Source organism: Anoplopoma fimbria, chromosome 14 (assembly GCF_027596085.1).
Source record: "Anoplopoma fimbria isolate UVic2021 breed Golden Eagle Sablefish chromosome 14, Afim_UVic_2022, whole genome shotgun sequence".
NCBI classification, from domain to species: domain Eukaryota; kingdom Metazoa; phylum Chordata; class Actinopteri; order Perciformes; family Anoplopomatidae; genus Anoplopoma; species Anoplopoma fimbria.
The window spans coordinates 21,767,730-21,782,879 of NC_072462.1; the positions used below are offsets into that span (position 1 = coordinate 21,767,730).

Genomic DNA, 15,150 nt, shown 5'->3' on the forward strand with positions numbered 1-15,150 from the left:
GGAGATTGCGGCGTGGCTATGGATGAAGCTGTGGATGGTGATGTTCTCCCAAAACCCATACGAACTCAGAAAGTTGAGAAAAAGTGATTAATATAAAATGTTTATATGTCATTGTTTTTCCCTTCCCACTGTGATTCCAATGTGCAGTAAGGAGCAGCAGCGCTCAGCAAAGGCCATGTCAGTGTGGGAGCAGAGGACCAACCAGCTACGGAGACACAACATAAGGTCGAGCAACGAGGCTTTGTTCAACGAGCTCGACCCGGACGAGTGCCTCCAGAGGGGCTCCACCCTCCATCTGCACCCGGACATGAAGACTCACCTGGACCGGCCGCTGGTGGTGGAGGCCAAGAACGGGGACAAACCCAGCAGGTCTCCCGAAGGATCGTGGGAGGAATTTGGGGATCCCCGGAAGGACGGGATGGGAGACAACTTCCACACACACTCCAGGAAGCACCACCGGCACCGCGAAAGGAACGGGGAGAGCCGGGACGGAGGCGAAAGCCGGGGAGGGAGGCACCACACCCATCACAGCCGGAGCAGAGATCACAACACTGAAGGTGACCAGATGAGAGAGAGGAGAGGGGAGAGCAGCCACAGCCGAGACGGAGGGCAGGGACACAGGCACCACCACCAGGCCGGCTCCCCTGAGGAGGAGGCCAGTGACTCTCGAGGAGGAGAAGAGAGGGGGCACCGCCACCATCACTCCCATCGTCCACCAAAAGAAGGAAACGGGCTGATGGCAAATGGTGCACAAGGAGAGCGCAGGGGGAGGGGCGGAGGAGGAGGGGACAGTAATGGAGAGAGGAAGGGACGCTGCTCTCGTATGGTCAGAGCTCAGTCCACTCTGGATGGAGACGACTTTAAGAGGAACAAGAATGGAACCAAAGGTCACAGGTAAAGAATCCACTCTAAGTCAGAATCATACAGGACTTTGTCATCGGCGGTGCTCATACGGTATACAGTACCCTATTTCCATCTTATAGAATCGCTCCTCATGCTGTTGTGTGGCACGGCAATGGATAAGTTAGCTAGAGACACACATAATTTCAAGTTGGCTGTACAATAGATAATTAATTGTTCTCTCTTTAAAGCAACTACAATCACTATTATTTATTATAACAACGTATTAAACGACGAAAACAAGGTAAAATGGGTATTGATGAACCTACAGAGAAGTAACACCTGAATCTACAGCTCCTCTCAACTTTATGGAAATTGAAAGTGATTTTTAGCTAATTGTTTAGCTGTCTGTCTTTACCTTACTATTTTGGTTCACTCCCACCGCTCTCATAGTGGCGTTTTCAGCCGCAGCTGGCAGCTGTTTTCAAAGTAAAAGCTTGAAAAAGACGCATTGCACACTACCTGCTCAGCACCAAACAGCAGAAAGACACAGTTGGAGAATAGCTGGTGAAGATAGAGGAGCAATTAGCAGCTAAAGAGAAAGATATTTCCCTCAGTAGTTGGTAGAGACCAAAACCAGAGCTAAAAGAAAATAATATTGGACTAACCTTTTTCAGGAGGACAGAAACACAACTCGAAATGAATGATAGTGTTGCTATTTATCTGTTGGATGATCAACTTAAATTGTGATGACATGTCATTGTGTTCACATTTGTTTTTGCAAAAAATCTGTTATTGCAGGTTTAAGTTACAATGACATTACACCTCCGTTCTACAACTTTTAGCTCTGTGTCACATGGAAAAACACACAGGTTTTCACCTTTGTTTGACTTTTAATCAATGTGCATGACAGAAACAGTGATGCAATGTGTTTAAAAAATGGAGAAGTTAATATTTTAGTGTTTCATTACTATGAAAAGTACAACACTGTATTACCAGACTAGGAACAGCAGCATCACTCTCACCGACCTGCGATCAATCTGCTCAATACTTCCACATATCAGAATTGTGACAACACATCCTTTTTCAGGCTGTTGTTGAACATAAGGCTAATGAGACCGTCCCTTAAACAATAATCTTTCCTACACCTGGTTGATATTACTTATTGGCCTTTATTATATATGATTTGCATTTGCCAGCTGATCTGGAATCATCAAAGTTCTCTTAACTGTCCACCAAGTTTAGTTTCTGAATACATTTGAGGTCAGAAAATAGACCTGCGGTTACAGAGTCTTGCTTCATTTTATCTCTTCTTTGCCTGTTTTGAATATGTGTTCATGGGGTATAACAGCAGCATGTCAAAACATCATCTAAACGCTCGCTAAAGTTCTCTGATTGGCTTGTTATGTATCTGACTGGGCTTAATTAATTCTCTAGTGTATCTTTAAACCTACATTTCATATTCTAAGACAATGTGTAAGAAATTGTAAGAATAATTCACTATTTGCATCATTCGTCTTTATACATAAACACAGTATAACTGTGTGTTTGGAAAGCAGTAAGCACCTTCTTCTAGTCGGCTGCCAGATATTGTGGTCTGTTTCCCATGAGGACAGAGAATCTTACTCATATGGATCTCATTTGGCAGAAAATGCCTGAAGCATCCTGAGAGCAGAGTATAATGATGTCTGTGATAAGACGCACTTCTCTTTCCACAGGGAGAGGCATCCTGATTCTGAGGAAGACGGCTTTGCCTCCAGTCCTCTGCAGCCAATGAGGAGTAGCCTGAGTCTTGGCGAAAAGCAAGAGGATGCTGACAACCAGAAGAACTCCACCAGGGCCAGCCAGGCCGGCCTCAACAGCAACACCATCCACATCCCTGTCACTATCACCGGCCCACCAGGAGAAACCACCATCATACCCAGTGAGTCATTGTCACACCAAGTGAGGAAGCATTGGGAAGGAAATATTTTTAATTTTCAAAAACGTCAAAAGTTTGAAAAGATTAAAACATTCTATTATAATTTTCCCACTTGTCATCACTTAACAGCAGTCATTAAGGCTAACCCTAACCCATTAAGAATACCACCAGAGCCCCTGATCTCAGCAAATAATTTAAAGAGTAAAATCTTATCATATACAATAACAGTAAAATTAATGAAAAAAAAGAGAACCATGTTGTTCCATGAAACTGTACTGCACTGTTTAATTCAGTGTACAGCCATGCTAGCAGCTCTTGGAGCTTGTACTTTGGCAGAAGAATGCTTTGAGCTAAATGCTCATGGCAGCATGCTAACATGCTCACAGTGACAATGCTGACTTGCTGATGTTAAGCAGGTTAAATGTTGTGTTCACCATCTTAGCTTAGCTAATTAGCTCTAAACAAATAGAACAGCTGAGGCTCATGAGGACTTTATTCATTTTCACAGGTATTCTCTGATAACTCCAGTTGATATTTTTGTTATCTGAAAAAAAACATAAGAATTAAATGATCCCAATTATTCTATAGATGGTAATGGTGACAATGTACCAGTCGCTTCATTTACACTCAAGTAGTATGTGTTTGTTCTTGCAAGTTGTTGCAAGTGAGATTTGTGAGAGTTCATATCTGTCGTGCTTTGTCCTGACCCTGCATCCGCCATCAGGAGAAATGTCTAATTAGTAAAGTTATTGATTAGACATTTTTATGGATGCACAAAGTAAACACAATCATAAAACAACTACATAGAATCCATATAAAAAACAGTTTGTGCTTCTTAGAGTTAATGAGCGTGTTTATTTTTTTCCACATCAGTGAACAATATTGACTGCGACAACTTTGGACTCAGTGAGGAGAAGAAAGACCTGGAGGAGGAGGAGGCAGCTAATGGGCCTCGGCAGATCCTTCCCTACAGCTCCATGTTCATCTTCGGGCAAACAAATCCGTAAGTCATAGCTGTGAGTTTTTTTCCCGCAAAAAATATTTATTTCAACAAACTTGTTAAAGCAATCCTAGAAAATAGGAACCATATATTAGACATTAAACGTACTGCTTATTTCTGCATCCCCTGGTGGTTACTAAGTAAACATTTTTCATCGTTATTTTCCCAGGAAACCCATCAAACATACAGTACCTTCATCACTTTGTTAAAGCCTATATATCTTTGGTTTTGTACAGAACTCAGGAATATTGACAGAGAAAACAAAATGACGAGAAATATAACATTTAAACCCTGTGGCTACAAAATATTGGTTATAAGGATGTTTAGTGTCCTCTCTGTGATTGTGAAGGAACAAAGCTGGTGCAGTTGATTGAGCGAGCTTAACTCTAAGAACAGCTCTGGAATCAAAGTCCTGACAGGGGCTGGACTCGCTTATTATCCAGTGATGGGTTAGATGACACTTACGAGAATCAGGCTGACCAACGGTGTGTGAGGTTTTCCCAGGATAACAACATTTCTAATGACTAGGGACTAGTTAAAATACTTGCCTCAGTGACAACTTTTAGAGTATTATTAACACCTCATAACGCCTGCAAAGGCTCTGACTGTTGTCTGTCTAGTTTGGAGTTTCTGGCCTTCTTGGCATTTCTGAGTGGCATCCTGGAACAACTGCTGCCTGGCTACTCCACAGTTCTGCTGGTTGACGTAAATTCATGTTTAGCCCTCCTTTTCAGAAGCAACTGCCATCCTGTCATTGTATAACCAGAGTGAGAGCTGTGTCTCTCTTGTATGCTGATGATGTTGTTCTCCAGCAACCACTGGGGTGGTTTGCAGATGAGCAAAAAGCAGTTGGGGAGAGCGCCAGCTCATCAAATCTTAGGCCAAAATGAAGGGGTGGGGGGGATCGACAAGTAAGTTAGCATCTCAGGATCTGAGAGAGCTGAGGCCAATGAGAAGGCTCTTTATTAACCAGTCAATCCACGTTCCCAACCCACGTTTCACCTGAACTCTTGATAGAGTAAATCACAGATACAAGCAGTGACCTTTCAAAACACGTGACCCAATTTCTACTTCTGACGATGTCAAATTATTTATCCTGGGAAGTACAGAAAATAACTTTGTTGTTTTTTTAATTGACTTTTAGTAACATCCAATATAAGTGAAATAAGGTAGCTCTTTCAAAATTGTTATATGTTGATTCCATTGAAAGGCATTGTGAACCCAGATGACCCTGAGTTGTTTGGTACCCGAGAGGCTGATACATGTCCACCTTGTGCAAGGAGGGATATGAGTGTTCTCCTTGGCCTGTTATGGGAGGACGTCACCTAGTGAGCTGTGACTACTGTGTGCATACTTTTTCTTTTGTGTATGTGTGTGGTCTCGCAGTGTGCGGCGGCTGTGTCACTACGTGGTCAACCTACGCTACTTTGAAATGTGCATCCTGATGGTCATAACCATGAGCAGCATCGCCCTGGCAGCCGAGGACCCAGTGCAAGCCAACGCACCGCGCAACAACGTGAGTCAGACTGACATCTAGACGTCTTTAATAAACATCTGGAAGTACACAACAAACACAGTGCTTGTTGGACACACAGTCACACATGAGGATTCACGCACAAACATTTGGGCTGACTGGCTGATTCATTCAGACTAATTAAGTTCTTCCTAACAGGGCTCGACAGTTTGCCCATGTTGAGGAGCAAATAGTATGAAGCACAAAAAGCTTTTTTTTTGTCATTTTTGGTCAAATGTCAAACTGTTTTGGCAAATTGTGTAAGTGCAGGGGAGCGCTAAGCTGATAGATCTTGAGAGCTCTGACAGGGCTGAAGAACATGTTGTGCATAACTAGTCAATTCACACACACACAAAAACACACATACAATCTTCCAAAGTGTCTGAAAATATCGCTCACTGGATCTGACGAGTCCACTCACAGGAAATTTTCTCGCTCTCTGTTTTTGCAGGTTCTCAAGTATCTGGACTATGTCTTTACTGGGGTCTTCACTTTTGAGATGGTGATTAAGGTGAGGAGGCTGTCGAAATTGAGGTATACTTTGATTTTAGCACTGAAAAACAAGCTAAGCAAGGTTTTGGTAATTTGCAAGTCAAATAACTGGGATGAATGTGCTTGAAAATGTTAACTTTTTTAGACATTTAGGTTACATAAAAACGATGGTTTCAACAGCACATTTTTTCATCCAATTAGGATTTAGGATTATATTCACTTTCAACCAAATTGAGCTTGGTTTTTAGCCACACAGCGGACAGCACTGTCATGTCACTGGCATTGCTAATTGGGTTTGTGGTTTTACATTTTTCAGCTGTGATAACACTCTGTCCTATTTCCAAATACTTTAGATAATTAATGCACTGCGGAACTGAAAAGGAAAGGTACTAGATGTTAAAACCAGGGGTCTTTTGAAGAGTTTTCAGAAGGAAAGAGGTTTCTAGAAGAGGCCTTGAAACATAGAAAGTGTCCATGTCAGCTTGTATGATTTTTTAAAATTGTTCTTTTATATTTATTCTGTGACTCGAGATGATTGACTTGGGACTGCTCCTCCATCCTGGCGCTTATTTCCGTGACCTCTGGAACATTCTGGACTTCATTGTGGTCAGCGGAGCTCTGGTTGCCTTTGCCTGCTCGTAAGTCAACTTTTGCTTTATTCATGCAGTGTTACTCTCTAATCACGGCGGGGCTACGAATATAATGTATTTCAGAGACGGATACAACCACACCACAACAAATGACGGGTTGTCTTGTGTTACAGTATTTTAAGCTGATGGTACCCTCTCTCTAGTATCCTTCCCTGGAGCAGGCTAGCATGCTATCACCCTGGGGCTAGGTGCCCCTGTCCCTGTGTTTCGCTCTAACAAACAACTCCAATGTGTTCATCCGACTGCTTTTGTGCTGCCTAGGGTTATTTTTCGGACACGACTATGTCAAACTCAACTTTTATTGTTACGTAAAGTCTCCACTGCCCCTCTCTGCTTGTTTGCAAATAGATCATGCACAGTTTGGCTGACATGTTTATGGTTCAGGAGGGAACAGAAGTCTCTAAGATGGCACTTAATTGCAACTCTTGTGCCTCAATATGCTGAACAAGAAACTGTTGTATGACTGTTGTTTTAAAAAGGTGCAAAGTGGAATACCTTGCCACATGGCTAGCGGGTGGGGGCCAAAGAGCATGAAAAAAAAAATTCTTGTTTCTGCCACTTTGTTTTTAATACAATAAACAAATTATTTAAGATGTATTAACAAAAAACTGATTTGACCGGTGTTGTGCGACGGTTATAAGATACCCATCATTCACATGATGTGTATCTAATGAAGTACTAAATTGGTATCGGTATCACTTTAATGATACTTGTATTGGTACTGGCAAAGTCATTTTAAGCCTGTAGTAAAAAAAAATTGTAATGTTGCAGTGGTAACCTGCAGCTCATGTTACCTTGAAGAACATTAAACTGATCAGATCTGTGTTTAAAGCGTCCTATTTTACGATGGAAAATAAATGCTATCCATAGCCACAGTATAAAGGGAGTTAATGAGCCCCTTGACACTAATAGACCTGCATTCTGGGTCTCTGGAGTAAGAAGGTGATTACATATTCTGTTCCAACCAGCGCTGTCTGATATTTCGCATCTGCCACTATTTCACATGCAGTATCGACTAGTCCGTCCTCAAAGTTTGTCCACAGTTAGTCACCTGTGTATTTTTCTTTGTACTGCTTTCTGTCGCTCAGATCTCTTCTCTTTCGCTGCCTATAGATCGATATTTCTCTCTGTCTTTTATCTGTTTCTGACTCTGTCTTCTCTCTTTCACTTTTTCCCTCCCTCTTTTGTTTTCTTGCTTGGATTGCTTTCAGGAGCCTCATGGGGTAATGCTGCCTTCTCTCTCTGTCTGTGTATCTGTACATGTGTCTGTTTTTTTTCTTCTGTTTTTGTCTTCTGTTGTCCTTCCTGTCCATCTTAGCCAGTGTCATTTGCAGTTTATAGATGCGTCTGCAGCAGCCTCGCTCTCTCAGCTCAGAACAAATGTCAAATTTTGTTATTTGCTTTTCTTATCATCGTGGCCACAGTCACGATCAAAGATAGTGGCATTTACTCTGTTTGTGTTATGTAACTGCATTTGTTTTACATCTGCATTCGGGTTACATAAGGGCAATTACCTGTTTTCCATCTGTCAGATATATTTTATATGTTTTCCCAGGGAACAATATACATAATGCACAGCGTGGCAGCACTGTGAATCAGAAACTGTCAGAGACACAAGCTTTCAAAAGAGTAAAAGGTGTTCAGGATATTCATGAACACAAAGGACCTGAGTGCTGCTGTTCATAGTAAATGCAAAAGTATAAAGATGCTAATTGAAAGCTATTAAACAGAGTGAACGCTAGATAAAATCTCTTTTTCATTTTTAGACACTAACAATTACATTATAATAAAGATGCAAAATGATTTAGCTTTCAGCATCAGTATGTGTCTAACCACTTATTCTGATTAATTCTAAAACCACTGTTGTTCATGTAAATCAAATACTTTCAGACTATAGTAGTATCATCCTGTTCAGCAGTCTCAGTCCAGTATGAGGTGTGTTTCACCTGACAGAGGTAAAAGAGCAAGCTTCATCCAGGGTTTATCAGATTCAGACACGTTCCCCTCATCCCTCCACCTAAAGTTCACATCCTATATCATCTCTTACATCAACTCACATTCATAGCATGTAAGCGTGTAAAAGGCTACATTCACACTGCAAGGCTAACAGGATAGTTGGCTGTTGTCAGTCTGACAAGAAACATGAGCAGTCAAACGATCAGACAGGTTTAAGAGAAAACAAGAAAACAAAGACAAACTGTAAATATGTTTTTGTAAAAACCAAACAGTAGTTTGTAAACATCCATCTTAGAGACTGATGCTTCAGCTCTGACCTGCTTTATTGGCATGTGTCCTTTCAGATTTACCTACAAATAAAAGGCTTAAAGTTTTTTGGCCAAACTGTTTCGCTGCCCAGCCAACATAATTTTTGACATGAAAGTTGTGGTGGCTGTGAACGGTTTGAGTTTTTCAGGTCTATTAAAGAAATATGCAGACTAAAGAGCACCATCTTTATTCCAGCAGTTCTCGTGCGCACATACAGGAACATGACATGACCTTTCTTATAAAGCTTATTTTCGCTTAGTGGAAACTGACCTGTGGAAACTCAATAAGACCCGAGGTACATAAAATCCATTTGTAAAAAAGACAGAATTGATCTAAATTAACCTCAAGCTAATTAGACCCAATTCAAAATCGCCGTCGACCTAAACTGACCCTCATAAATAGACCAATTAACCACCAGCCGCAGTCGACAATACTACGTCGAACAAATGTAATGTCATAGAAAAGATTTCCCCCAAAAAGTCATTAATATGCTTATTTATAAAGATTTTTGAAAGATAATTTGGTCTCCGGTCAAGTTTCAGTTCCTCACACACATTAGACCCAAAGCTGAAAAAATCTGAAATGTGGGCAGCAACTCAGAGGTCTGAATCCAGTGCAGGTGAAATAAACCCAACTGGAAGTAACATCAGAACCTAAAGTGGCCCTATTATGCTTTTCCACTTTTTCCCTCTTCTTTAGTGTGTTATATATATATATATTTTTTAGTGTGTTTTATATATATATATACAGTACCAGTCAAAAGTTTGGACACACCTTCTAAAATATAAAACATATTCTGGTTTGTTGAGCATTTGTTTGTTTACCACATAATTCCATTTGTGTTCCTTCATAGTTTGGATGTCTTCAATATTAATCTACAATGTAGAAAAAAAATAAAAAATAAAGAAAGAAAAACCATTGAATAAGAAGGTGTGTCCAAACTTTTGACTGGTACTGTATTTCTAAAAGGTCCGTGGAGCGTGAAACCTGAAGGCCACCCCTAAAAGGAGTTACCCTTCCCCTCAGAAGCTCCTGAGCTGCCTGAAACGGCTCGATTGAATTCTCTCCTTCACTTCCGTAACTTTATGAGGTCATAATGTGACGGAAGTGACGTAAAACTCCTTCCGGCTAGTTTGGCCCTCAAACAACAAAAGAGAAAGATGGAGCTGAAGCTCCGGAGGAAGAGTTTTTTGAAATGTGAAACGTTGAGCAATCACAACAGAGCGGGCTAGCTGACCTATCAGAGCAGACTTTGCTTTCTGGAAGGAGGAGCCAGTGCTACAACGGAGCATTTCAGAGAGAGGGTGAGAAGAGGTGCTGCAGGACAGCCAGGATGAGAAAAACAAGGCGAATTATGAGCATTAACGCATGTAAACATGTTGTAACTGTAACTTGAAATAAAAATATGCACCCGGAAAATAGCATAATAGGGCCTGTTTAAGGTCTGTAATACGGTACATATAAGATTTGGGACCACATACTTTGTAAAAGTGGTTGACAATGTCTTAAAAAAACAGATCTGGTCACGTTGTTTTCTCAGCTGCAGTGTGAACATGGTCATTAGTGTCCTCTCATCTTTGTTTCTCTACCATTGAAAAACTGTCCATGTCTTATGATCATCCTTTTGTTAAAACTGGTTTTACTCCCGTGTGAAGTACACATAATCCCTGTATCTTTGACCAGACTTGTCTATTGCTTCGCTCTTTCACAGGGTAATTAGTTTAAGTTTACCAATTTGTCTCTTATCGTTGGTTTCTGTCCGATTTTAAGTTTGAAAGGCCGGATAATTTCACTGTATCTCCATGCCTGTGTGACATCAGCTTAAAATGTTTATTTTGCTCTGTCTGTCTTTATATGCTTGTGTGCTCTATTTTTGTGGGTGATGTTTGTGTATTGTGTTTGTTTCATTGGTTTTTCCTCATCAGATCGCAACAAAGCGTGACCAGGTGGGAACTGTCCCTATCTACCTTTTGCTTATTGACCCCTACCCCCCTTTGTCCCTTTTTTCCCCCCATATGAAACACAGAACGCTCCTCTTATCGACCAGTCCAAATAAACTTTAGGATATGACCATGATTCCCCCTCCTTCCCTCTGATCTCCTGTCCCAATATTGGGACATCCAGACAAAAAGACAATATTGGGAACTCCACCTCCTAGCTTTCAGAAGGCCAACATATAGCTGCTGACATGCACCACTATTAATCTGCACTAAATACATTTTCACTTGCAAACTCATCAGATATCAGTTGAATCAAAGCTAAAACATCTTAATCTCTTGTTTCTCGTTCATGGAAAACTCTTCTCTTCACTAACGTGGGTTCAATTGGTCAAATCACTAAGATATTACAGCCTGCAGCTCAATTCACCTCCTTGCCCTTCACCCACATCTATCCTTGGATTTCGATAACGGATTATAACCTCTCACCTGAATTCAGCTTGAGGGTCTATTTCATTGAAAAGCAGTATCTATTACTAGATATCTATTTATTTCCCCATAAAACACATTGTAGGTAAGGCTCATTGTCTTAATTGCTGACGGAAAAAAACCAAACGAAAAACAGTGTCTGTGATGCAAATTATTTTTAAAATCTGATTTAACCTAGATTTTTGTATTGTTTTAATTATCTGACAAAGCAGCATAAAAAATCTAAATATAATAATGGTTGAACTTGAATATATTTGCACGTACCTTATTCAACATTTGCCTTTAAACAGCTGGTTAGAAGGAGCCTAATGCATCCTGTTTTTGGCTGAGGCATTAAAGTGCTTCTGATTGGAAGTCAGATATTCCCTAAACAGGATATGCTCCTTGCCCAGTAGGGGGCAGCTGAGATGACAAGTGTCATGATGAAGAAGGATGACTTAACATTCCTCCTGCTACAACATACATATCTGCTCTGTAAATCACTTATCATGTCTTCTCCGTTCAGAAAAAAATCTGACACCAAAAAAAAAAAAAAGGTTTAATGATGCACGTTTTGAACCAATTCTGTCTACGAAGACCTCATTTCGATAGACTTGCATGAAGCTGTAACGTCAGCGTTCTATCACAATCACACTGAATCAGCAAGAGATTGTTGAATAAGCGACCAAACAAATATTCCCCGGGGTAAAAGCTTACTGCTAACGCCAGTCTGCAAGCTAGATAGCTAATTAGCTGCTCAGCTGCAGCACAATAAACAGCAGGTAAACATACCTGCAAATGTCACTTTGGTTTGGTCAAATGCTGCTGTGGTGCTTATTCTTCTGCACCACCAACAACATGCCATCTGCATGTAGCTGCAACACTAGTTTGTTTACTTTATCTTTCCCTGCGGTGGAACACCGGCCCTCTAGCAGCCCGCCAGCTGCTGTCAATCAAACACAGATACGCCCCTGCAGCCGGCTGGTAACAGTTAATAATTTACAAAACACATAAAAATGATGATAGACTGCAAAACCGAATGACAAAATGTGATTTCAGTTCAAGCAATCAGTGCTGAGGTAACGTGAACACACAACCTTGTATCCACACACACACGTAACATCTTCCTTGCCCACGGCGCTTCTGAAAGCTATTGGGAGACTGTTCTTGCCGTCTCAATGTGTCGAGGTCCATGAATAGCGAGGACTGGCATTGAGTTTGCAGATTGCATGCCAGGGTTACCAAGTCATCCAAGCATGAGAGCTGCATGTCATTTTGTTAGTCTTCCATTGAGAAAAGAAAAGGACTAAGATTTTTGGAACCATGCTTTTCTCCCTCAGTACGTAACAGACTTTTACACACATTACAAATATTTATTTCATTATTTAATTCTTTTTTTCACAGTCACATCTTGACCTGTTGGTTCTCATAAGTCCCTTTGTCTCTAGATACTGTACTCTGGCCAACCAGGTGTATTTTAAATTAGAGTCTGACGGACTGATCTGGCCCTGTTTTAGTGTCTTTGTGTGTGTGAAGGCACAGGGAGGAAGAGTTTGAATAGTAAGGTGGTTAAAAGCCAGCTGATGATGCTTTATTTTACAGGTTCATTAATTGCCACATTATTTCATAGAAAGTAGTATCTTTTTTTCCTGGAAAAGACTTCCAAATTTGGTACTTATCATGGGAAAGTAATGTTCAATTACTCAAGAGAGTGTTCAAGATAGAACCAGGAAATGACCAGAGCTAGTTAAATAGAAAATAGAACAACACAACTGTGTGGGTTTTTTATTTCCAGTGTATTTTCTGGGACCAACAGGAGAAGTCTTACTCAATACTTGGAGTATTCCTTCTCCGTAACCTATTTGTTGAACTGTATGTAGACTACATTACAGTTAGCTATCACTGTCCTCACTCAGTATATCTTGCTACATCTGTCAAGCTTTCCATTCTAGCTCAGCACATATGCAGTTTACAGAGATGACTGTAGCAGATTCAGTTTTAAGCCGACTACTGTGGATTCAGTCAGACGAAATGACGACTGGTGCTTGTATTTTATCAGCTGTGGCTAGCTAGCATAAACTAATGCTAAGTAGTATAACCTGTAACCCCACATAGTACAGTGACATAGTACAGTGACATAGTTAGGAAACGTTTACAGCTTATGTTAGAGCATATAAATACACTTTTCCTCTTTTGTTTTTTGTTTTGGAAAGGTGACAAAGGAAGACACAACCCTCGAGAGACCTGTAAAACATAACTCATCTATTCTTATAATTTTACAATTTTTAGCTTAAACAGAAATCATTCTTTTTTACAGTAGGGCTTGTTTTTTCCCTGGTTATGAAAAGTACCTGATTCCTAAAACGGGGGGACACTACCAGGGCTTTTATACTTATTTTTTTCTCTACTATGCTTGTGTCCTTCTCCACATCCTTCACACATGAATATAATGCAATGCACACTCAGATGCATACACACTCTCAATTTCTAGAGCTCAGAATTTTTTGTCAAGATGAAATAAAAGAACAATCGTTTTTATAAACAGTGACCGTCACATTATGAGTACATATGACTGATTAATTAAAAACCCCTCTTACACTCTCCTTGGCCAATGTCAGTCTTCGAGTGAATGATGGCTCAGCTGTATGTCATTAGCATAACAGCCACCACACACACACACACACACACACACACACACACACACACACACACACACACACACACACACACACACACACACACACACACACACACACACACACACACACACACACACACACACACACACATACACACATCACACACACCCACCTCCCACTCTGTGACCAGTTAACAGAACCTGCAGCGTCTGCAAGGACTAATAGCAGTGGTTCCTGCAAAGAAGCGGCTTCCTCAACAGGGGCTGATTCTTTGTGCATTTACTCCACACAGTATGCGATGTCTGTATGTTATTCTACAGAAACAGCATGCTAGCTTCCTGAGACTGTTATATGCTTCCTGAGACTGTTAAAATGGCAGTTTGTGGAAAAAAAACGTCCTTCATTAAAATGTAAACAGGTATTTGCAGTAAAATGTTCTGATTGGAGTTACAAGGGTGAAAATGAAAAAAAAAGAGAAGATCAAAAGGAAGGAAAGAGAAGACTTAAATAAATGAACGAAAGAAGGACACTGATGAAAGAAGGAAGAACTGTGAGGAAGAAGAGATGGATTTGAGATCGAAGAGAGGAAAAATAGATAAGGAATAAAAAAAATAAGAAGAATGACAAAAGGCAGGAAGGGAAGACAATGACAAACGGGAGCAAAGAAAGAATAGATGAATAATGAAGTGAAGGAGCAACATCTGATAATTGTACTGATACACAGTACTTGAGTAAAATGAATCTTCCTCTAATGATGCATGCTTCTGTAGAACAACGTGAACTCATGTGCATGTACTCTACTAACAGAATGTAAAGAGGTATTTATCTCAGTGCACAGTACACCTGATGTACCTCAGTCTGCTGGTGTTACTGGAGGATGGGTTGAAAGGGTTAACTTGCTTGTCGGTGACACCACTTTGCCTGGACTAACTGTACTCTCAATCTGCACAGAGGGACGAAAGGCAAGGACATCAACACCATCAAGTCCCTGAGGGTCCTCCGAGTCCTGCGGCCACTCAAGACCATTAAACGGCTTCCCAAGCTGAAGGTAGAGTAATCCAATCTGTCACCCACCCAGTGCATTAAGAGAGGAAAAAACAACAACGACGCAGAGCAGCCAGCTGGGGCCACATCCAGTGTCAGTCACACACTATCATGAGTCAAATGCATTTATAGTCTAATAAGGAGGAATGGATGTATCTGATTTAAAACAGTCGTGTTTCAAATGCTATATAAATCTAGTATCTCTAGCTCTCTAATGAAAGCTTTGAACGGTTTGACCTTTGGGGGGCTCTGTGTTGTGGAGAGCCAAGAGAAGTTAAAGTCACACAAATTGGAAGTAAGTCACAGAAAATTGCTTCCTTTACTGAAGTATTTCTGTGCAAGGAGGCTTATTTAGAGATAGGCTGCAATTCCCAGAACATA

General features: G+C 40.8%; 1 protein-coding gene across 1 annotated transcript in view; it reads left to right on the top strand.

The window, feature by feature from the left end:
* The window catches only part of cacna1bb (calcium channel, voltage-dependent, N type, alpha 1B subunit, b), a 151,631-nt gene that overhangs the window by 97,713 nt on the left and 38,768 nt on the right, over window positions 1-15,150 (top strand). The window contains exons 21-29 of the mRNA XM_054612347.1: window positions 148-894; window positions 2,559-2,764; window positions 3,635-3,764; window positions 5,148-5,277; window positions 5,726-5,785; window positions 6,298-6,404; window positions 7,628-7,639; window positions 10,607-10,627; window positions 14,677-14,773. Coding sequence (XP_054468322.1) covers window positions 148-894; window positions 2,559-2,764; window positions 3,635-3,764; window positions 5,148-5,277; window positions 5,726-5,785; window positions 6,298-6,404; window positions 7,628-7,639; window positions 10,607-10,627; window positions 14,677-14,773 — 1,510 coding nt within the window. The remainder of the gene's footprint in view (window positions 1-147; window positions 895-2,558; window positions 2,765-3,634; window positions 3,765-5,147; window positions 5,278-5,725; window positions 5,786-6,297; window positions 6,405-7,627; window positions 7,640-10,606; window positions 10,628-14,676; window positions 14,774-15,150) is intronic.